This window comes from Papilio xuthus, unplaced genomic scaffold, assembly GCF_000836235.2.
Source record: "Papilio xuthus unplaced genomic scaffold, Pxut_1.1 DF826115.1, whole genome shotgun sequence".
Classification (NCBI taxonomy): Eukaryota; Metazoa; Arthropoda; class Insecta; order Lepidoptera; family Papilionidae; genus Papilio; species Papilio xuthus.
In genome coordinates, this window is record NW_013532534.1 from 6,205,560 (window position 1) to 6,231,405 (window position 25,846).

The 25,846-nt window shown below is 34.3% G+C and overlaps 1 protein-coding gene across 3 annotated transcripts in view; it reads right to left on the reverse strand.

Moving 5' to 3' along the window:
- Nucleotides 1-25,846, reverse strand: part of Ten-m (teneurin transmembrane protein Ten-m) — a 176,135-nt gene that overhangs the window by 120,113 nt on the left and 30,176 nt on the right. For 2 of the 3 annotated variants that reach the window (XM_013319643.1, XM_013319640.1), the window contains exons 2-3: nucleotides 23,376-23,420; nucleotides 3,401-3,607 (exon numbers count right to left, since the gene is read on the reverse strand). In XM_013319643.1, the coding sequence (XP_013175097.1) occupies nucleotides 3,401-3,607; nucleotides 23,376-23,420 (252 nt within the window). The remainder of the gene's footprint in view (nucleotides 1-3,400; nucleotides 3,608-23,375; nucleotides 23,421-25,846) is intronic. The other variant, XM_013319642.1, reaches the window with a different exon arrangement.

Below are 25,846 nucleotides of genomic sequence, written 5' to 3' on the forward strand. Positions count from 1 at the left end.
ATTCATGCTCCTATTTCTCGAGGCTTTGAGTTTTCGCGGACCGAGAGATTTACATAAAAAGAAACTCCCGCAATCGGAATTATGATTCAATTAGTATTAAAGGATTGCTCTTTCAAGAGGCTTGTATATTTTCTGGTCTATCAAACGGGACTGATACGAACGATCTGAGCGCGATCCAAGTCGCTATGCCTTTGCTTACTCGCTCCAAAAGCGCTTCAAACTGTCGGTATCGATGTAAGCAAAACGTATGCACAACGTTAGATCAGAGACATTTCTTTAATATAATAAGGAAATATTTGATTGATTCAAACGATTCTTTCGTGTCCAATTATTTCGCCTTTAAAGTTTAGCCTAATAAAATTTTCTTCTTACCAATATCATACGCGAAACTATAGATGGATGAATGATTGTTGTTTTGTTTTTTACTCTAGAATGGATGAACGGATCTCGTTGAAATTTGGCATACATATATAGAGCATAGTCTGGAAGAACACATAGGCTGCTAATATTTTTTTTAATTCCGCGTGGACAGAGTTGTGAGTGACAGATAGTTTAAATAAACATGTTGTTCTTGCATCCGATGTTGGAGTCAATTTATCAAAAATAAATAAAAAAGCGCAAGTAAGTCTAATAGGAGTTGGGGTACGTTCTTCATACACATTTCCCTTGAACGTAAAACTTTACTCTTTCTACGTCAAAATTCTCGGTACTAAAACGTGGCACTTGCATCCGTCATGTGTAATGTAGGGTATTTGTTACTACCGGGCCCCCAACACGGCGTCTCGGATTAAGTGACGAATTATACTTTTTTTCTAGTGTTCACAACCTCGATTATTCCGCTCCGTCCGCAACTTTGAGATATTCGTCTTCAGGATTAGGGGGCGCTTTGAGTGAACGAATTTTTACGGTTTTCTCTTGACGGATGAATACGGAAACCTTAATTCCACAATTTGAGGGTGTAAGACAGTAATCGAGATGAGAAAATGTGGCTCTCTCGTTAATGATATACCTATTTATTAATGGGTTTCAGTATGAACTGGCAAATTAAGTCAAATTCAAATCAAATTAAAAAGAAAACAGAAAACACGTGTTCGGTATTGGTTTCTATAAAATGTAAATGTCTGTTTTAACAAATAACGGAGAAATTTTTATTGCTGACTTCCAGTAGTGATCTTTACAACCGAGTCGAAATAAAAGTTATCACTATTTGAAAACAGACCAACTCCTGTGAGCTCACAAGCAGTCCTAAACATACAAAGAACATATGGAAATTTAAAGACATTCATTCATTAGACAAACATGCGTAAAAAATTAACGAAGCGTCGCTACAGTCCTTAACGAATTTCCGGGACGTATTGTCGCTTGACATTACAAACATCACTTCTCTCTTTCTACCACACATTGCTGAAAGGGACAGCTAATATAGAGTGTATTTGGTAAAAAGGAACGCATTCAAATCCATCTATCGTTCGACGGTGCGTCACAAACATTCTTTTAATGGAGGCAATTAAAGGCGACACTTGTATGCCTACCGAAATATCGCGGTATAAAAACGTCGTTTTTACCGCATATCAAATTGTTTAACACATTCGCCGCCCGGCAGCCATTTTACGAGTTGTCGCTCGTTTACGACGGGAATCCGGACGATCTGTGATATGGGAGTTTTGTTTATAAAATTAGAATCCATTTGAGTATAGTTGCCATTAAAGTGTGAAGTATTTGAGGTCATTCCGATTTATGTTAGTGGTTTCGATATCAATTAGGCGTGTCGACGATCCTCGAAGAGTTCCCTCGAACTACTGTTTCAGTCACTCATAAATAAGACAGTAGTTCTAAATAAAGAACGTAAACATATGGAAGTCAACGAAAGTTACAATACAACAAGAAATAAATAATAAGAGGTTATTTATTCTTTGGATATCTTTTTGCTAAAAATTACGAAGAATAATAATTTTTAACGTGAAAGTTTGGACGTTTGAATGGATATTTGTTAGAAGGTCTCAAGCATACAGATATAGATATTTAGTATAGTACATGTAGAACATAGTCTGGAAGAACACATGACTAATAATTAAGTTTTATTTAATTACTGCGCAGACGGGGTAACTGCTCGTAAATAATAAAAACTATAAACTGTAGATGTAATACGATTCTATTCAGATCTAGACAATATTATTAAAGTTAAAGATGCCTAATGTCTCAAATAAACATATAAACTACACGAGAAACAAGGGTCTAAGGATTAAAGTACTTACTTTAATGAAGGTGCCGCATAAAATGAAGTAAACTAATGTCACTAGACCCGAAATTAAAGATTAAACACCACTTTAATTATACCCTTACAAATTATCCCGGAATATTCGAGAGAAGCAAAATAAATTTGGTAAACAAAAGGTCAGATGTACAAGCCATGCGGCGCTGGACGGATGTTCCGCTAAACGACATATAAAAGCAACGATAGTTTAAATTGTGACCCAAAAACTAAACGTAAACAAACACGGGTCCCCGAAAACCGTTGGAAAAGTTACCGGGAACATTGAAAACATGCGATGGGATCGGTAATGTTTCCCAAACATTTGTATAACAAGATACAATTACCGTTTAATCTCTGGCATGTAAAACAAATTGGTCCTGGTGCGTATTTTAGAGGAGAAGTTTTTTAATAACCATTACAATCTACTCATATAACATTAACAAGGTCCGGTTTCCAGAATTCGCAGTACGTTCAATGAAGTATTACATTAATTCAAGTTGATTGTTTTTATGAATAGGCAATGTCTATCTTAATTATATCACTCTCTGCGCATTCCTATTTATTTTAGCCAGCTATTTAGAAGCTTCGTGTACAGAATTGTAATCTTATCTTTCCACAAAGGAAATAAAACGGAATCAGTAAGATAGGACTTCGATATAAACAAAGTTCGTACTTCCAGAGGTGTTTCAAAATGTACAACAAAATATGGAAGTTGTTTCAAACTAAGTATCGACGCATCGCGTCTCATATGTCCGCGTGTTTCTGTGCCTTTGTAGAATATAAAAGAGTGCCATGAAACACGGGCGTTACAGTTATGCTTCTAGTCTTTACATGTCGAATGTTCTTTGAGTTTCATCGGAATTGATCTTTATTTCGCTTTTGTTTTCGCCAATCATATGTTTCAAACGTTCTCACGTTCCCAACTCGATACTTATTGTTTTTTGTTCTTCATAGTAATATGAGCAGGTAAAAGAACGAACTGATCACGTCTATGTATAAATGTTACGTTTACTATATTACGTTGAGAAATCGTGGTTCTGTCCGTTGCACGATCCTATCCCATATGTATTATTCTGTGTCCTGAATATATTTTAGAAATCCTTTTCTGGAGGTTATAAAAGGATGTCTTTAACAAAGAATACTGACCGTTATGCACGAGCAGAGTGGAGTCCCTGGCGAGCGGCAGCTCGGAGTCGGTGAGCGTGGCGTCAGAGGCGTTGTCGGATGCCGATGTGGGTGTGGCGGGTGCGGCGGGCGAGGGAGGCGAGGGGGGAAAGCCGCGCGCGCGGCGGCGCCGCCCGCTGCCGCTGCTGGAGCCGCTGCCAGAGCCGTACGGCTGCAGTCGGCCCAGGCCTGACACAAACAATACAAGTATGTTTATTACCACTCAGTGAGAGGTTATAAATAAAGTAAAGACCTGGACCGAGGCTGTTGAGCACATAAAACTTTAGATGATTTAGTAAATAAATATTATTAAGATATTATGGCTTACACGGGGATATGCTATATCTCCTATCCAGTAATATCGTAAAGGCGAAAAATTTTTGTCAGCTTCATACGAATTTTAAATCTTATTAAATAAAATGAAAAATAATATGGTAATAATATCGTGAAAAAAATCCTGACCTTTAAAAAACAATTTCTTGGCTATCATTATAAGGTTTCTACATTCGTATAAGATTCTCTAAAGTCCGTGAACCGTGAGAAGCTTGTGGTTTCAAAAGTGGTTAACTTTAGGAGTATTCGATATTGTGTTTAAAACAAAGAAGACTAATCCGATAGTAATATGATACTTGAAATAACACACTTAAAACAAATTATTTGACTTTAAAAAATCCAAGTCGATAAACATAATGAAGATGGTAATATGAACAGCGTATAATAGCAATACATTTTGAGATTCTGACAAAAATCGTTTCGTACATTACTTATTACCTGCGAGAGATTGAAAGAAACCCGATCAAAAACAAATAACAAAAGCGCGGAAGCCACAAAAAAGAATCCAAGCAGGAACAGCGGATGTAATTAGAAATAATAAAGCTTCGGTGTATGATAAAGTATACAATGGAAATTATCTTTCCTTTTTCTTCCCCTTTTTTCTAAATAAAATATCGACAATAAACACATACGAATATTAAGGGAAACATCTGATTCACCCGATATTTTAAGATCATATTTGTTTATTTAACATTTAGCTGCGGGACTTACAAAGTAACATATACTTGTTAAGTGTAACTTAGTTCTTTAAACCAGAGAAATTGTCCATTAAATTTGGCACGTGATCATCGCATTAATCGTAATTTTTTTTTTAATTAAGTCCCATACTTTAAATTATTACATGTACTGTGGGAAAATCTAATAATGCGAAAGAAAATATATACAACTTTTATAAACGAGAAAGGAGAAAAAATATTAGAGCGGTGTGACCGAATATTCATTTACCTGTAATCACCGTACGTGGCTTTGATGTACGCAGACCTTTATTAAGTAATACTGCGTCTTTCTCCCGAAACGCAAATAAATACTCGAGGCTTAACTCTGTATCAAAAAGCTCGCTATTTAATGAAAGACTGTCGACTTTGCGACAATTTTTTTTTACATATACGTTGAGATTTTTACGTTCATAAATACCTTTATAAGGAATTATTATTATTACAGTTTCCTTTGAATCCAACGACAACTTCGTACGAGGGAAATTATCAATTACACATGAGAAAAATATATCTTCATATTTAAATTCAAACCTTCATATGTTTTACTAAGTTGTGACATTATTTATGTTTATATAGTATAGGTAGGTTGTATATTAAATCATTTTAATAGTTTGAATTAAAAGAATTGAGACACAAATTGTTAAAACAAGTAATAAACACGCAACGTTACTACTTGCAGAATTTAAGTTCCGACCCAAATTCCTGGCTGTGCCGCTAAACTTGTGTTTTTACGCAAATAGAAATTACTCGAATGTGAAATAGCATTTATATAAACTCATTTTCACTACTAAAGCTACCCTCTTTGAAATATACGTTTCAAAACTAAAAGTAGCGATTGAAACAATCTAAAAGTATGTAAATTTTATCTTTGAAGAACGAAATTTATTTTGATAAACCATAAAGGATTGAAAATTAAATTTAGAATGGAAGAAACACTTGTAAGTTGATTAGAAAAAGTACTGGCAGGAAAAAAATGTATTTTTTAAAAACTTCAAGTCGACTTTTGTAATCTATTTACAATTAGCATTCTTTATCCGGACGTCTCCGACTGGAGCCCACTCGACTCGTTGGGGGAGGTTTGGCAAAAATTCTCCTCTAACGAGCTCATTGTCCTTTTTGTTTGGATCTCCTTTGTGAAGGGTTTCTCCGATTGCGTCTTTAATTATCGTATTGAATAAGTTTTGTGGTTATTTGATTAGGTGTAACTTAGGAGAGTTACAGACTGTATTATTAGGATATTTCTCTATCTTAAACTTATTTATAGTAAGTACTATAACAAAAGGAATAAAATGTTCTATTGTGAAGCGCATGCCACTTACATAAATATAGGCTATTGCAAAGTTTATGTTCAGTAAAGTTCTAACACAAAAAAGTTTAAGTTACCTAATTATATTAATATAAGAAACTATAATGAACTTGTACTTCTTTATGCATTGCCGTTGAATAAATCGCGTCTGCCACAAAAAAAAAACTAAATAAGCAGTAATACCAATTGCTGTTGAGTCTAATTGGAATTTCAAACTTTTACGTGTTTCGAATAGTTGTAATAGATGGCTTAATATTTTCTTTCAACATTTTTCATATAAAATCTGCATACTCAATTACGTAGTCCAGTAATGAGGTACAGTCCAAACTATTTTTTAATTCGAATCCTTTGAACAAGGCATCTTGAGATGTTGGCTTTAAATTAAAAAGTTTTCGCTTGCCGCTGTAAGAGCGCTCAGCCGACACTAGTTCATTCCTTTTCGATACTTTGCTTAATGATCCCCTATGATTGGACAACTTACCATAGGTTTCTAAGGCCTTTATAAAACATATTGTATTTTGTCAAAGATGGCAGGGATGACGATATGATTTATACATAAATTTTGACCTCAGAAACCAACTTAATACTGTGTACTTAATCAGAAATATCTAATTTTGAATTTACCTGTTCTTTAGTGAAAACAATCCAAAATATTTTCACTTTTACTTGCACAAGACTAATAGCACTTTAAAAAAACTTGATAAGAAAATTTTCCAAAACAACCAAAACGCAACGCATTACGCGCGATCTCGCAAAACTGAATAAAACGCAAATATTCGCGAATCGAAGCTGTGGATATTCTAGAATCCGATGTATGAAGCGTGGGCGAAGGGGACTAACATAAATAAAAGCAGTGACTGTTTCCTCTAGCGGTGATAAGGCGCGATACCCTGGCGCAGGACGTCCGCGCTGATAAACGATGACCGGTCAATTTTAATAATTATAACATTGTTTGCCGTTTGAACAATTACGTAGTTAATTTTCGATGATTTACAGTTCTAAGATGAGTCAAAAGAATACAAGCATATTTCGATTACTTACTTAATACCGGTAAAAAACCAGCCAGTATGTTTTTATGGTGTTTCGTTTGTAAAATATGATTATGATATTCGTTTCGTGGTGACTGGTGATACAGCATGTTCTAAATTTAAAAATAATAAGATAGAAAAAAAAACTTTTCTAATTTAATACTTTAACTGCGTTGCCTGAATTATTACATAAAATGGTACTATTGTTATTTTTTTGCTAAATATAACGAAGCATAGTAATTTTGGAGGCGATTAATAAAAATATTCATATTAAAGGCCTTTGTTGTTAATTATAGTTTAATAGAAATAATAAATACAATGACCAAAAGTTTGTTGTAATATATTAATGCAATGTATTATTTATTGCCAAACGCAACCCCCTGTGTGGCGAGTGCAGAGAGCAGGCCTCTCATAATGACAGCGCAGCGCTCCGCATTGCAGCTATGCGGTGCGCTGCGTACAGTCAGAGTCGTTGTCGGTATTCCTCTTCTAAAACGATAATATATTGAAAGACTTGTACGCAGCAAAACTATAAATGTTGTAATAATATATTCCAACCTGTATTTTAGTTTAGAGTTACGAACAGTTAGACAATTCAAAGTTTTGCTCAATTGACTCAGGGCGGTGATAATTGTGACCACGTATAGCCTAAACGGATGAAAATATTAAGACGACTGAGATGTCATCGTTTGGTATTCTCCCTCTAAGTGTCGTAAAATCAGTTGATTTTTTTTAACAAATCGTGTATGTAGTATTTGAACAAATATTCGTTAGAACCCGTAGAGAGTTATACGATTTTTTTTCTTTAACTGGAATACCACGAACGTAGATGACTTTACCTCGTGCCTCTCAAATTCTTTTCCAGGATTCTCTCAAACTTTTGTTTCTCTTTAAATTCACTTGGCGCGGGAAACGCTTATTGAGGTGCACATTGATTAAAGTTTATATTTTCAATTGAAATGCTAGGGTTTGGTTGATTTTTTTCATTCTATGTTTGAATAAACATTTCGCGGTATGTCATAATGATACAGTTCAATTTAAATTTACTTAATTTTTTACTTGTTCTACTACGCATTTTATTTCAGTTTTCTTTAAGGAAAGTATGGGAAAGGAAGAAGTCCCGCCCTGTTCTTTCTCTTCTCTGTCGATTAAAAGCAGGTAACGCATCTGCAATTCCGTAATTGCAGAAACAGATTGTGTTATATTAATACAAATAAATGAGTCAAAACGTTAAAAGAAATACAAATAAATATTCTAATCCGGCCTCTTACAATATGCAAAAACAAAATTCGGTTACAACAAAATCGAATTACGGCAAAATACAATTCGACAAAATAGTGAGCTCATAAATATACAATTGGCAAGTCGCTTTCGTAGCAAAATCACGTCTATAGCTGTAAGGGGTAACCTCCGAGAAGAATCCGCGAAAACATTCTACAAATAAACGCGAATCCCTTCACGCACGTATTGTTAGATCTTCGTTACTACAAGAAAGAAACTACAGTTTGAATCATACAAAGTCTTACAAACGAACCGACAAACTGACTGCCTCTGGGGAGGTAGGCAGTTTGTACCATAATTTCTTACATCGAAATAAAAAATAACTGAAAATAGATTTAATTTTAAAAATATTGTGTACTCAAAAGAAACAAAAACATGATTATGATGGGAGTGCCCCTTTATTGTGGACTAGATATCAAAGACAAAAATATATTGTGACCATCATTTATAAAGTAGGAACAGGGTAAATCATGCTTTTGCTTATATAAACTTGGAAGTTCGACGTGAAATGTAAACTTATTTTAAAGAAATTTTACCTTGCGTCTATGATAAAAAGTACGTCGGTAATGGGTTTAATCTGTTCCCTTAAAATTACTTACAGTAAATTGAATATGTAAATCTATAAGATTTTAAATTGTACCTGTTCATACAATATTCTAAACACGATGCCCCGCGTTAAGGCAAACGTACAAATTTGTCACATGAGCGATGGCGTACCTACGTGTTTCGCCATCCAAATCCCAAATATAATCTGTCGTTGCGCAAATAAAACACACCTTTATTACTTTAGAAGAAAAGCTTAAATCGTAGTCGTTGGGTCGCGACGAATTCACATTTTATACTATACGTTTGCAGAGTTAACAATCGAATTTATCTCTTAGAAGTGTACTAAAAAAGTACGTTTTCGATTGCTTCTCTTGTGGATAGGGACTGTTTTGCGGAGTGTATGATTTCATGCCAGCAAAAGTAAAGAAGGTTGACAAATAGGTCGGGCGTGCCGGTGTTCAGTTTTATTAAAATTAAAATGCTCTGTCTGATATTAATAAAAAGGGCTAAGGTTGAGGACGGCTTGAGCTTCATCGTTTTACTCACAGCGGCTATAAAATAAAAAAGCTGTACCTTTTTATTAGCATGAAAGTAGTTTAATACGTACTGCTCTATAAAATAAATGATTACTTCAGTGTGAAATTGTTTTATATCTTTCTTGTACGAGTAAATATATTTATTTGCAAAGTTTTCGCTTTAGGCGTGTTTGCAAAACGTGGACGTTATAAAAATAAGGCGAAACGATAAATCTATCGAGCCCAAGCAAAACAGCCGAGTCGAAAGGCGCCTTCCACAGTCGTAACTCAATCTTAGTCGAGCAATTTCACCGAAAATTTATTCGCCATGAACTGTAGTTGTCAAATGCTGACGTTCGCGTATCGAAAGAATAAATGATAGACATAAAAGAGAGGCTGAAACAACGCGGTCTGTTTGTATTGTGATCACGTGCGGCGGCGACGCGACACTATAGCAGACGCAATATTCCAACGAGGAATTACATTTATCCATACGAAGAAATCACTAGTAACTCAATGCATAGAGGCGATGAATCTCATACAAATATTGAACGAGCCAGTAAAGATTTTGTCTATTCCCCCATTTGTTATATTATTTACGATGAACACTTTTTCTGAAATAAACATGAACAACAATAGATGTAAAAAAAATATTCAGTGTTCAATGTTACAAATTATATTTTGTTAATTAATTACTAATTAATTCCTTCGTATTAATTTAACAGTTTGATTTTGGTAAATTAATCGTAAATAATTTTCATTTTAACATAATTAAAGAGGCACGCTCTTGACCTTTGTGGAGTTGTACTCCAAATGAGTTGAGCAATTTAATTGGCATGCGGAAGACAAAATTTAAAAGATTTGTTATTATATTATTTGTTTCTTTTTGGTCACACAGTAGTTTTAATTATAACGTAAACGATTTGATGTTTAAATTCTTCTTACTAAGACAAATTATTCTCTACGTTAATTGTTTTGAATTGCGATTATTATTTCCATCGTAATCGTGTTTAGGGCTTCATAAGTCATTTTGTCGATGAAGTAATAAATTACGTAACCCTTTGTAAACAGCCAGTTGTATTTATAGATACATTTCATATATCACAAAGACCTCTAATCCCGTGGGCACAATTGGCCGCAACACACCAAATAAACAACATAGAGCGATCAGCACAATCATCGCGAATCATTCGGACTTAGATCCGAAAATCCCAACTGCGAGTGTTTGTTTTTGATTTTTGTCTAACGAGACAATGGGGAAATGATGAGAGCCCGCTGCAGGTCACCTTTGGGACTTCACCCCACACCAACTCCGACCCTCGATGTTCTGATTCATTTGAAAGTTGACCTTATATCTTGATGATAAGACTTGGATTTGTTTAATTTATTTTTGGATTAACGCTTTTACATGAGTTTGATGGACGCATATGGCGTCAAACTGGCTGCAGAGCGGCGGCATGTCACTCGAGGGAGTAGGATTGGCCTCCACTCTGAGCCTATGTCACTGCAATGGGTAACTTGGACTTTCAAGATTTATTCTCAAGGGTAAGAGAAGTTTTAATTTACTGCGTTTCGGGGTTATTCGGTAGAATGATCTTAATTAGTTCGAATGGTGACGTATGACAACGGACATAATCAATTGTAATAATCAAAGGGAATGTATTAAATTTGAATGTCATAGAGAGCATAGGCTCTTGGTTGCAACACTAGCAACAAAACTTTTACACACTAGACTATTGCCTAAAAATATCTAGGTTGTATTTGCGGTCAAGTGACTTCGCGACGCGGACCAGGGCGCACACGCGCGGCTGTAAGGGCGTCGGAACCTAGTTGGTGTCTTAACCGGAAAAAACTTAGTCAATTAGTTTATAATAATATCTCAGTCAGTTTAAACAATTCAAGATGTTATTATGCTCAAATCATATAATGCCCATATGTTCAATTGTGTTCCTAAGCTGTTCATTTTACTTCGTAAACAATGCCAACAAACCGTAATGCCGTCACTCAGTGAGACATCAATCACCAACTCAATAGATTAACTAGAACTAACCGAAAACTGCTGTGATCCGCTTATACTCCGCTAATTAGACGACTTGTTTATGTTTCAAATAATCTAACATCAAAGTGAGGTTTTAGAGCTTTATGTCGAGCGGTTACACTACATCTTGTTAATTTGTTTAACTTGTCTAATATTGATCTCATTATATTGTATGTGTTCATATCTAGGTCAAGTACATAGAACGTTTATTTTAGTATTTAAGTAATTAAATTATTATGTAGCACATTTTGTATTTGAAAACGTGTATTTAAAATGTGACCTTCCTAACCTCAATATATGAAAGTTAATTAGTTCAAAGTTTATGAGAAACCATTATCATGAACATCAGCATTTTTTTGCCTAAACCAGGCCAAAGGGCTTCCACAGAATGTAGTCCTCCGCCTTCGCATTCAACGAGTACGTCCTGAGTTGTCAGCCCACCTGGAGGGAGTGCACTCCATGTTTCTGATGCCTTCCGTGGTCACCTATTTAATTATGTTTTTACAGTAATCATGAATATAACAGAAAGATAAATTTCCTAATATTGAAATCTTACAACAATTTATGTCGTCTTTCTTGAAATTTGATGCTTAAACTTGAATAACGTTTCAATTAAGTCGAACAAAATCTAATTTAGTTAATTATAAGCTCGAGCATTACAAAGTGGAGGAAATAAGGAGAGCGAGGGCCCTGTAATGTAGGCGACGTTGCCTTATGTTTACGCACACACGCCAAATAAATGTTACAATTTGAGATAAATACAAGTCGCCGGCTTAACTTCAAAATACGAAGAGACAAAGTGTTTAAATTGAATTAAATAAATCTTCGTAGTCGCTCTGAGATCTTTCAGAAGAACTTAGATCGTATCGATGGGAATAAAGTTGAAAGTTTAAACGTTCAAGTTATCTTTTGATCGATTACCTCGTGTGATACAGTCCTTTCGCAGTTGATAACATTCCGATTAATTTTTAGTTATTTTGTACGACTTAGAATTAATAAATGTAAACATGATATTCATCTATATCTAAATCGATGTAATCGCTATGTTTTTTATTTTTATAATAATATTTTTATTTTAAAGTAAATCTTCGATTACTAACATCTTAACATAGTAACATATCTTTAGAACAGCATAAATTATGTTAGTATTGTTAGATTTTTCAATTTAATCTATTTCTAGGCTAGTTAAAAGTCAATTAGTGTTCACAGAAAGCTATTTTTGAAATCTAAATGAAAAAAAAACTAAAAATGCCACAAATATCAAATGTCTATATTAAAACATACCGATGTAAATTCGATCGTAATTAAATACAACAATGGTAGTAACGGTCGTAATTCAAATTAGATGAGAAGTTATCGAATGGCGCAGTAGCAGTAAGCCGGAGGTAAATAATTGAAGTAATTGTGAGGTCAGATCGGGTCAATTAATCATCGGATGCGAACCGAAGCCACATTACCAATTTATGTCCAGTCCAAAATACAAGCCCGCTGTTGCCAATGCGCTCTGTTCTGCGCCAATCGAATCCGCGAAATAATTAGGAATAAAATTACTGTAGCATGAACGATTACGCATCGTATTGTGTTAATGATGTGAACGTATGTAACAGCTTTATGTTTTTGGCTCTGTTAATTTAAATTAGAATAAAATTAATTTAAATAGATAATTAGAGTTCCGTACCTTGAAAAAAAAACGGAACCCTTATAGGATCTTTGTTGTCTGTCCGTCTGTCTGTTCTTAAGTAAACCTTTACGTTTGTATTAAAAACATTCGTTCTTACCAATTAACAATTTTGAAAATGATCATTAAATCGTCGAGTTAACTTCTAGAAATATAATTGTTCCCATTAAGATCTTAATTATTATTCACAGGAGACAAACTTACGACATAATAAATAATACATAATAAACATATATTCAAACTATAAATAATACAACTATAGTTTGAAAAACACATAAATAATATAAGAAACATTTAGATAACAAATGTTTGCACACATTTCATGATAATAATGAGGCCGCATTTAATACAATTGAAATTCATGAAATGCTTTTAAATATTGCACGAATTTGCCTTAATTTGCAGCAGCCTAACGCCGGCGGTCACACGGTTAATTATGTAGGAATTGTATCAAACATTTTAGTAATAGTCGATGTAGTGTGCCGTTTAGTGCCAGCGTATGCGAAGTTTGTACCGAAATTGGAGAAAATAAAATTAGTGTTAAATTTTCTAAGTTTCTCTTTTACTAGAACATTTTAGTAAAGTCCGCTTTAATAGATGTTTTAACCGTTTATTACTTACTTTAACATATGTAAGTGTGTATAAACACATGAAATGGTTCAGAATGAAATAATTTTCGCAATGTTTTTTCACACATTACTAAGTACTTTAAGACATTATTAGTAAGAATCCTTTCGCACGAATGGCGCGCTTTCATTACAAAGTCAAGTGTCCCACTGTGTTAGTGAGGGGACATAAGTGTCGATATTTTAATGAGACTAGTGTTGTGCCAGTAAACCGCCACAGTGTCGGATATCTTCAGTGATCAATGTAGAGCACTTCAGCCAACTATAGATAGCCAACATACTTTCCATATGCATATAAACATCGGTTTCACTTTACATGTATATCAGAGATGGGAGATAAAAGGCCTAAAAGTCGCCGCGATGCTGGGTGCCCATAAACTGTTACAAGTGACACGGCCCACCATAAAGTCGTGAATTCATCCCATAGGACTACACATTTAAGTGTCAATATCATAACGCCGATATGTATAGGGGTAAGCAGCGTTGGTGGCAAGATAAAGTGTTGATAAATAGAAATAAAAATAGAGAGCATACAATTGACCAATGTATTCGGACCTCTAGGCGTAGATTAAATGGCTTACGATAAAGGTCTACATTGGCTGGATAGGTGACACGTAGGCGGATCCGGGGACGCCTTAGAGGCGATCTCGTATTTTTACTTCCCGGAATTTATTCTTAGACTGAATTGACACAATTCTGGTGGTAGCTGATGGTTTGTCGCAGTGAATACATTTAAATGGAGAAGCTAATATTTTACGCTATTTATAAATTTAATTGAATACAGGACAAGAATATTGTTTGTATTCGCGTAAATAATTCTATTAATGTTGGACTTCGTTCTCGTTTTTCTCGTAAATTACTTCATCATCTATACCTTACTATGGTAAGGATTTGTTTGTTTGTTTGTTTGTTTGTATTGAATATGCTCTCTGAACCAATTTAAATAACTCTTTCACTGTGGGGAGTCACAAATGTTATATTTATTTTATTTGCGGGCAAAGTCGCGGGTCATTGCTAGTCTGTCACCAAGCCCAAACAGATATTTGTAGCGTAATATTTATTCAAGTTATCTGTACTATTTAGTTTATTGTTTCAAAAATGAAACATTTGTTAGAATCAAATTTTTAAACAAATTCACGTAAAATTTAGTATGCTATTAATATATACTTTTCGAAGATATCACTCGACAGGTGATTTAAGTCGTTCAAAAGTTTACTCCAAATCCAGCTACGAGTATAGAGGCGGAGTCGTAAATACAGAATTGAAAGCGAGTGAGCCGAGAACCTAAAAGCGTACTTAAAAAAACTTTTGTCGCGTTTTAAACAATAAACCGTCGCATATCTCAGACGCGGACCAAAATACGAACGTAAAGTTATCTTTATGTCTCTATTTCGACTAGTGTTGTCTATTGAATAACGCGTTTTTGTAACGTTTAAAGTAAATCGATTATTTTGTCATTTTTTTAACGTTTCTTTCTTTTTCTTAAAGAACAACGACATTTTAGAGTCGCTGCTACCTATATCAAGAGGTCGTTAAACCCAAATCCATTTGATTAAAGGTCCTTGTGCAAAATGCTAATATATTTTTATCACCACAAATCAATTCATATGAAAATATTTGGGAAGCTTCTTGTTGAAGACCATTAAAATTGTATTCGACGTTTCACATCACTAATTTGATCAGTTTGGAAATAGAGGAACATGTGTGGTTTACGTTCATCCATAGCTCACAATGGCATCTGTGAACGCATTGTACCTTTTACGAGTAAGTGTGTATAAATTACAAGGGAACGAGTTCATTCATAACGAGCTCTTTGACTCCAGCCACTTTGTAGTGTTGCTCGATGTTTGATGTCACGGTTCACAAATTTGAGTGATTCTTATTTCTTTCTTACTTTCGGAAAATATTTTGTTTCATCAAACAGTCGTTTGAATGTCGACTAACAAGCGTAAAAAAATTTTGAATGAAATTTAGTATACCATGATAAAAAATATTTGTGTAGTAGAACTAGAACAGATAAACCAACAAGAGAATAAGTTAAGTTCGAATTTTAACACGTTGATGAATGATCATATTAAAAATAAACAATTTGTCAGCCCCCGTTCTGTTATTATTAATAATAGGTGACTATACTAGAAACCTCTGCTTTTACCTCGATTGGATAAAATGATATGGGTGCTACATATACAAAAAATATTAAAGAAACACAGGTGCAAATTCATAATCTACTGCGAAGACAACGTGACAGGGCAAAGCCGTTCCTTATCAAAATGCCAGTGAAAATGCGACGTTATTCCGCGCTCCGGTAACGGCCGTTCGGGGACCCATTCCCCGTGTATCACCCGCCTTCTTATTGCCAGCGCGAGCTTCAAATTCGAAATTATCAGCTGCCATCTTTATTGTTGCGATGACGTATTTAGATCACTCGTTTGATTTACGGGAGTCTCTTCACCGATCGTTTGTTGCCACGTGTGCGACTTCTAGTTTCATACGAGGGATGGATAAGCAGAGAAATAGGCAGTAAAGTACAGCTATTATTAGAATGCACACTTATTAGACTTACTGCAATTACATTACTGGAATGTTTACTGCTCTGCTTTACTGTCCTGCCCTCGTGTGAATCAAACTTTATGGGCGTTATACCATCCCCGTGGTTTGTAAAGCTTGTTGGCTTTTCATCGCCTAATGCCCGCGCGTTAGGGATTATGAAGCCGAGTGACATGTGTTTTGTAATAATTGACAACAGGCAAGCGTCATTGCTTAGCTCGATGATAGACATCTCTTGTTTAAATGCGCGCATATGTTTCATGGTTCAGTAAACTTAAATAGAGCGTACAGTCAACAACATAAAGCGATAGAGATTTTACTATTAATTTAAAATAATAATAACATGTCAACTTAGATATGAATTTAAATAGAAAATGAGCTTGATGAAAAATATTTAAAATTAACTTACGCTTTTCTTCCAAGTAAAAGTTCAACTAAATATTCATTTCCTACTAAAAATTTATCGGAAACAAATTAATTCCGATATTACGCGCTCCTCCTCTAGAAAGGTTGGAAAGGCGAGCATAAATTAAAAATCGAGTACAGTCAAATGAAAAAGTTTTCGATAAACGAGAGAATTGATTCGACCGTTCCAGTAATTAATGAACAATTAAATAGTTATCGCTTTAACTGTACCCCCTCGTTCGTTTGCAGTTGCAATTTTCGCTGTCGTTTTTCTGCGAGCGTCGCCTCTGCAGCGCCGAGGTGTGGTCATTATACAATTTGCTATCGCAATGCAGTTGTTTCGTATTAAAATGCGTCGCGTCTGCCAAACTTAATCATTCCATTGCATTTGTTGTGAGTTGTGCGAAAAAAATCGCGACTGTGTTATCTCATGGTGTATGAAGTAAGAAACAATTGTATGAACGCAAAATAAGTCCAAATATTAAAGTATTATTGAAAAGTTAATGTAGACTATTTTACCTCCTTTTTTCTATTCATATTTCTTATAAGATTAGAACGTTTCCTTAACGTTATGAAATTGTTTAACGCCGTTCTTTATCCGTCGACTGGAAATTTCAAAACAAGCAGAGGTTCAGGTGTTTGTGTTGATATTTATTGTAATTAATTTCACAGAGAAAATTTCTCTTAAGAACGCCCGAAGCTTAGCTTGAATAATTGTATAAAGACGAAAGTTGCTCGCATAAATTTACAAGGTTCTATTGTCGGCTCGTTCGGAAGCAAATAATGGCAACGAAGCCGGCATCGAATAGAAAACAGAGCCAAAGCGAGCAAAATGCAACGTACAAAGGTAGTAGACGACTTTGTGACGTCAGCCTCTATAAAACATTTTTCAATACCGAGGGAAATTGGTCAAAAATGACTCCCGAACAAGATTATCTTGGGCGTGTGTTTTATGCAGGCAAAATTCAAACTTGAAAAGTAAACGCTAAAGGCGATTGTCGAGTACATGGTCGGGACTTTCCATTTTCAGGGGCTAGCCTACCTGTATTATGTAGGCGAATTGTGATCGCGACGACACAAGTTATTGAGCCTTAAAGCCTTAGATGAAAGTACGATTTTCCGCTATGAACTTTGGCAGACTTTTCCTAAGCATTTATAAAGGAAAAAGCAAAACTATATCTCTGCTTCTAGTTTAAAGTGCTAATAACATGACACGAGTTTGTATCTACCAGCAGCATTGTAGCAATAAGACAAAGGTTGAGGGATAGGATTAAAATCGTATTTAAAGATACTTGGAATTTGCAGCACCGCCACTATTACTATACTACACTTTGTATTAACATCGGCTAAATAAGCCTCTTTAAGTAAATAAAGTTAGAAGGGTCATTGGTATCAATTGTCCAAATGTCTCTAGAATAGGTATAAAAGCGTTAAAAGGAAAAATCAGACAGTAAACGTTTCTAATTTAGGCCGGTTAGTCGTTTAAATGATCGTGGGAATATCTACTATCGGTACGGAAGCGGCACTCCGCTCTTTAATGAGAAAAAGGCTCCGGACTCCGCAGGTCAGTCTGATACCGAACGTTCTGTTTGTGTTGCAAGACTAATGTACTCTGATCACGCGAAATTAGCCTTTAAAAATCTAGCATCGCTTTTTCTTCGTGTAATTTATAAAGGCATTCTTTTAAACAGATACCAGAATTTTACAGCCATTTTATTTTCCCTTTAACTTCTAAAAGTAGTGTTTTTACAATTTAAATTATAAAATGTACATATCTGCTTAGAGTTTATATTAACACATTATGTTTAAATTGGTAGCTAATTGTTAAATTCGGTCCACAAATAAGGACTAAAATTGCCTAAACCGCAGCCAGACGCGGTGTGACCGCATAGTCCACAAATGTAACACAATACAATCGATTCTACGCCGTACGTACTCGATGCTATAAAAATCGATACCAAAAACTTCGTCTAGTTTCTTACCTCATTGTAATAAAGTATCAATATTTAAACAGAAGGCTTTTGTAATTGGGTAACGGTTAATTAGTAGTGTATATGGAGGGTCCCTATCGGAATTCCTTTTAGTTAAAGTGGAAATATTCGCTTTAATATTAAAGCCGTTCATTCGCCGTTCGTATTAATTATTGATCAATATTTCTTATCGATACGAGAATTTCGAGCATCTGAAATATATAAAATATGTTTAGCTAGATTATATATCTGTGTGCAAGTAGGGAGTTAATCTTAAGACTTCATACTTCGTTGTATCGATAAAAGAAAATCATGAAAATAATATTTAATTTCAAATAATCATAAATTCTAAAACAGAAACTCGAAGCAAACTGTTAGAGCGTCAAATGTAAATGACGTCTTTACATTAAGATACTTTAAATCAATTTGCTGACAAATTACAATTCTACAGTAACTTTATTCAATGAATCAAATTTGTATAATTGATTCAATTATGAATTGTATCTTTCTATTCAATGTATTGAAGCGAATATTGTTGTATTTAACTAAAGAATTAATTAATACTTTATAAAATATACATCTACTCATTTACGCGATAACACAAAAGTATTTACGTCGGTCGGAGTGTCAACATGTGTCTTAGGTTGACTGTTTAGCGCCTACAATGACATCTGCCAACGACAAAAACATTTACATTTACACTAGCTGGACTCCGTCCGCGCGAAATTAAAGAAAAACTTAATTAGTAGGGTACGTGTTCTTCCAGGCTGTGTTCTACGTGTGTGCCAAATTTCAGCGAGATCCGTGCAGCTGTTCTGAAGATACCTTCAAACATCCATCTATCCATTCACTTTTATAATATCAGTATGAAGTGTGATTAAACATAAATAATAATACGATTATGTGAAAGTGTTCCTTTACAATTATTGCATAATATGTAGTACAATTTCGTAACCTGATGTGTATCAAATAATATCTTTGTAATGAAACATCAACATTTAGTAGAAGGGCGAAGCGACGTTTCGAGTGTCCGGCGATGACGTGCCCAACTATTTAAGTTTCTCCTTTGATTAAGCGTGCGACAAAGATTTCTTGATTAAAATCTTCGAGTCGAGCCACCGCGGACGACTCGTCGAGCACTTGCCTCGAGTTTCGTAGGGCGCTTTTGAAATTTAAAAGCCTTTCTCAGACGACGTCAGTAATGGAAGCCGTAACGGGATTTGCTGAGACGTTCAAATCGTCCAACTACTCATTAACCGGACCGTCGCTGATTTTCAGCAAATTTTAGACTACATTTTGTATTTAAAATTATAATTACTAATTCCAACGCAGATGAATCTTAAAATAAGTAATTATTCATTCACTTGAGGGAAACAGTTTTAGTAAGAAGTAGTTAAGCTATTTACTTGTATTACTAAAGTTTATATAGGAAAGAGAATAATAAAGGTACGGTATGAGAGTAAATGATGAACATACAGAAGATAGAGGTAGTGGCGTAATATTCAATAAGAGGAACATTATCTAAGATATTGGATTCATAACCTAAGACATAAAACGGCTGCTCCAATTCACCCTAACATGAGGTACGAGGCCTCGCCAATATTTCCACCTTCAGGGTCGATGTAACGCATAAACATGATTCCCATATCGCCTCAATATTTCTCGACCCACTGATTAGATATGGAAAATAATATTTCGCACGGAGAAATAATATGACGATTTATTCGCGGGGGCCAGATAACGGCGCGAAAGATGGGCCCCTTAATGGTCGGAACGGGTCGAAATTGACCGAAATCGTCCGAAATGGGCCGAGTAGCCCATCCAGGGCGCGTATTTTTACATATTATTTTAAGGGATCGCATTAAATTACCGCTTTTTTGTGTTGGAGAGTTATGAGGTACCATATTTTTCAAAGGTGTGGCCTCGAGAGCGATTCTTGCCTCCGATCCGAGGGGGGCGAAAGCGAAAAGGGGAATAATTACAACCAGCTTGTGTTCCACTGAAATATTTTCTTTCAGATTTAGATTCTCGTTCGCTGAAAGCACTCGGTTTTTATCCAGTCGAAATATATTTCTTAACCTCTTCGTATTTCTTTTAGTGAAATGAATATTTTCAAAAGCTATATTTTTTTTCTGTATTATATTTTTCAATTGTATAAAGAAACAAATATTTTACTTACCCAAATAGATAAAGTTTAGTGAAAAAATTTAGGAAAAACATAAAAAGAATATTAATTGAACTCAAGGAACAAACCGATCTAAAATTTCAATACATATGCTGCTACGAATAGGTACTTTTTACTTTCCATATAAATAGAATAAGCTGTTTAACTACTTTTCTATTATTTATGGTTTAAATACACATTTAATATATCAGTATAAGCCATACCAGCATTGTATTAGAATATTTCAGCAGGCATGCTTCGATCCGCAATATTTTTAACAACAATAATTAATAGGTTACAATTATTATTCTACATTTAATAAAACTAATATTTATACAGTACGATTAATTTATTATATACATACGAATACATAGGAATATTTTAGTTATGTTATACGTAAAGTGAAATTTATAAAGCAGTGTTCAGACATTTACACAGTGTGGAATGACCTTTATCATTATAAGTGCGTTTAGGATTGTAGTAAGCGGCGGGTAATGCAACAAGGGTTAGTAATACCTTCACCGTCAGACCATGTCCTTTCTTGGAGGATGAATAACTGAAATAAAAAACATATAATGAGTAACTCATACTCTTTGGTATTAATAAAAAAAAATCTGTGTAGCATGATTGTCTGATCACATAACTAAGATAGAAAATTTAAATAAAATTTTTATGGTTTAAAAAAATCAATGATGAAAATTGTCTAAAATCAATTCCTAAAACTCAAAGTTTTAAGGTATTGTAGGTTGTGAGAATTTTTAATATGTGCGTTTTTTCTTAAATAATTATTAACGTTTTATCCAAACATTCTGCCAATGTGTCGATATTAAACACGGCTTCGAAGTGAAAAATCGTACAAAAAAACGAACCGAAAACGTCGAATATAAAATCAGAAGTTTTCTATGCGAGAGGAAACAAATGCCAGCATCAGTGAGACCTGAAAATCGGCTCTGCAATCGAATGCAGACGAGAAAAGGACGCACAATAAAAGTTCAGTAAGTGGGAAAAAGTAGGAAGATATGCGGACACGCCGAGACGTGAAAGGAATTGGAAATGCGAGGCGGGCCAGTCGGAGTTGCAGTTTGTGCCCGTTTGCGTTACGGGTCAGTTTTCTTACTAAGTCGCCGTATATCAACTAACGTAACGCTAACCTTATTTCGCTTGCGTTTTCAAACTTTATAGTTTCCTTTTCATAATGTTCATTAAATGTTTGAGACATTTACTATACTAGTAACAACCTACCTAAAACATAAACCAATTTGTAATATTTTTTACTAAAGGACATAATATTATTTTTCTTTGATGATGATAAAAGTATGATCGTAATTAATTATTTTTAAACAACACGCGTTCCAGATTCTAATACTCTTGTCAGTGTGTAAATTTTTATATCTTTTGAACAAGAAAATAGGATATTCAGAAGTCGAAGTATGAAAATAAATTCGAACAAATATTTTAATGCTCGTTTATTAGTCTTTAGAGAATAACTAGAAAATACTATAACTTAGAGGTTACTTATCGTCCCTTGTGTCTACTTTAAGTAAGATACAAAAGTAAATTTATCCTTTAGTTTGATACACAAAAGTACTGAAAATCTAACAAAGCGATCTCAAGAGGCTTACCTATACTTAAGCGAGTATTTTTTACTTAATACTAACGTAAAATATGAAAAAATATAGTGAATATTTTTTTACTTATTATAACTTAAAAAGATACATAATTGAAGAAATGCTATTATTATGTTGCATTATATAAATTAGTTAATTGTCCAATTTAATGCATATTTACTGTCATTTGTCAGACTAATTTCAAGTAACCACAGCTGGGATGTCGTACAGCATATTTTCACTAAACAAGCTACAATTTGGCACATATGCATACATAAATATGTTGCCATGGTAACCATCTAATTGTGCATTGTCAGACAAATGACATTTCACCCAAACGGGTAGGAAATAATCGTCCTCGACTGGAATAATGTATGAAACTAGCTCTCGCCCGCAACTCGGCCGCGCTGAATGAAAAAGAAACTTAATTAGTAGCCTATGTGTTCTTTGACTATGTTCTACATCCCTGCCAAATTTCATCTACATCTGTTTAGCCGTTCTGGAGATACCTTCAAACATCCATCCATCTAAACATTCTCATTTATAATATTAGTAAGAGTAAGATGTGTCCTCATAAGTTGTAACCATAATAATGGCACTGAGATCTTAGAAAGAGTTTATTTTTTTTTATTATAAAATAACTGCATAGCATCCTTACAATATACAACCAATTTGACACTATACATACTTTACATAATAGTTTACACGATAACATATTTTATAATAACAGTAAATAGTTGATAGTAACTTGTCAGTAAATAAATTAAAACGTAGAGCATCGACATTAAATATACTTTTATCAATATAACCAATAGTTTACGGACTCCGGCGAAACCAAAGTTTATTAATTGAGTTAGCGGACGTCGGGTAAACTTGGAAATCTTCCGCGGGACTGTTTTTCCGTCAAAGCATAATCAAACTAAGGAATTCTACTTGAAAGGAATATCTTGAAAGGTGGAACAAGACTTTATACGAATTGAATTCTCTATATTGAATAAAAAATCTCTTTTTACATTTGATTATTTCGTTAGTAAGAAAAATTACATTTCATAAAATATGCATATAAATTAAATGACAACCAATATTCGGTTTTCAGACTTCTTATTTTGCTAAACTTAATTCTTATAATGTTGTACATTGCCTTAAGCTCTTGTACTGTATATCTATTTATTACTAGTTTTAATTTGTTCTACTCACTTATATAACTATAACCGCAGCCATCTCCATTGTGTTGCGACTCACCTGAAAACAAACACAATTAAAGTTAGAAAGTTTACAAACATAAATTTGCTTATCGATAAGGTAATCATTTAATATTTACATATAGACTTAATGGAAGAGATTCAAGCTGACTACATTTTCAATGCCACTTAATTCAATGGTCGAAAGTTAAACGTTTGCAGGAGAAAATTCGTTATAAGCTGTAGAGAAAATGTGGTAAAATAATGAGAATATAAGATAATGAAACGTTGAAGACGCCTCGATCACACAGTCGTGATGCCGCGCGACACAACAGGGTAATTTTAGACAACGGTTCAACCATTAAATGAAAATGTTAGGAACTTTAAGCATATGCCGCGGTTCCATCCTTAGAGTATGCTTACATGCAACAAAAATAAACCTTATATATACAAGAAGAAGAGTTCTATCTCGTCTAAATCTAAGGGATGCATCTACAATGACCTATTATAATCTCACGAATTCCCCGTGCGAACATGTGTTATTCGCGTTGATCAAATTGAATTCTTAACTATCAGTGCTAAGGTCTAAAATGGCTCAATCTAATACCACAATCGAATTTCCGCTCGCTCGTCATGTGCCATTAAATTAAGTTGAATTACTCGGGATTTAAGGTCGAGAATCGTTCGCGCGGGGATTATCAAAATTCCCGCGCCGCCGTCACGCGACATTAGATCTCTCAAACTTTAAAACGGAACAATGGCGTCTTCCCTGTATTGAGTCTTAGAATGTTTGATGAGTTGAAACGAGTATATCCAGGCCATGTCAATAACATCTTTTACTGCTATCAACAATATGAAATGTTATAAATATGAAGAAAAAATTAAAAACATATTGTAACACACAATATCGGATCAAGTTTAAAAAAAATATCACGAATAATTTCTGAATAAAGAGCGTTAAAAATCGAAAATATTGTATAAAAAAATGACTTCGCAGACAGAGAATAAAAAGCGAGAATTCTGTGTACGTATAATGACGTAATTCTATACTTTATGGACCGCAAGGAATTTAATTTTGGCCCTTTATATTTTTGACCAGCCCACGCGGGTCCGGGTACGGGGCCCGCGGTGCGGGGTGGGGAGGGCTGAGGTTCTTTATCGCGGCCATTGAGGCGCCAGCACGTACGCATATTAGAACTAGCACCTTCTAAAAAGTCGTAAAGAGGTCAAGGAAGAAGTGCCTTTGTAATACTTCTCCGAGCATTTCGTCCATGTCGGAACTCTCATAAGAACCGCAACTCAATAAAAAAAAATCATATAAATCCAATGAAATATATTTCCGTTTTACTTTAGTTTAAATAAGGGTATCCTTATATTAAAAAAATAGTTAATTCCATATTCAAATTTCCAAAATATGTGCATAATTGTTGTTACGCGGCAGACAACTAAGCATCGTGGTACAAAAAAAATTGCCTAATTGTCAGATTATAAAAAACATGGGAACTTTCGAGAGGCCGGACGAAACCCTATCAGGAGGTAAAGGATGTTGAATACGGGCACATTGATGTTTTAAGTGATGCTTCAAAAATGTTGGTATCACTATCATGTCTAAAATTTTTAATCGCAAACATCATTAACTGATGGGTTGCATTATACCATTGTAAATAGTAACTTTTGTGCAAACAAATAAAGAATAAATTTGTATAAAACACTTGTCAATTTTATTATATCATGCCATGTAAACCCAAAGGATTAATAAAAGCCGAAATCATGCACTATCAATCAAGCATTGGTTTAATAAAGTGTCCCAAGTGGTCGTGTTAATTTATTACTGAATATTAAGAAAATTATGGTTAACCGCGTTACGTTTGACATAACCATATAGAATCAAATATAACAGCACGCAACAAAGGCTTCGGAGGTGTTAAATTAGCAATACAATTAGACGTAACCTCATTTAATTTAAATTAATTAATAGTTGTTTGTGGTTTAATTTATGGTGATTGGAATAGTGTTTTTAATGCTTTATTCCTCTAAGTTTTATACGGCATAAAGATATGAAAGTATTTAAATTATTATGTCTCATCGTGAATATAGGATACGAAGCAAAAAATACATTGTGCAATTTTTTTTTTTTGCAGCAGTTTTTTTTAAGGCAATCTAAGTTCTCAGTGGCGTTAAATAGCAATGAACAATATTCATCGGTTGGCGTGAATTCAAATTCACGAGAAATATTTGCTGTTTCACGCGACGGTGTGCGTGCGTCCACTACTATGATATCTCGATTAATGAACTGGTAAACATTTACTTTTTCGACACTTAATTTATATTCAAGACAGATTTATAGTAAATTCTATTGATATAAAATATTTTTCAAATGTGAAATAAACAAAGAATGTATTACTACTCAAACTAATTCTCTACTCATGGGTAACATCTGATGATAGAAACAGTCAAGTATTTTTGAAGGTCTGCATGTAAGATATC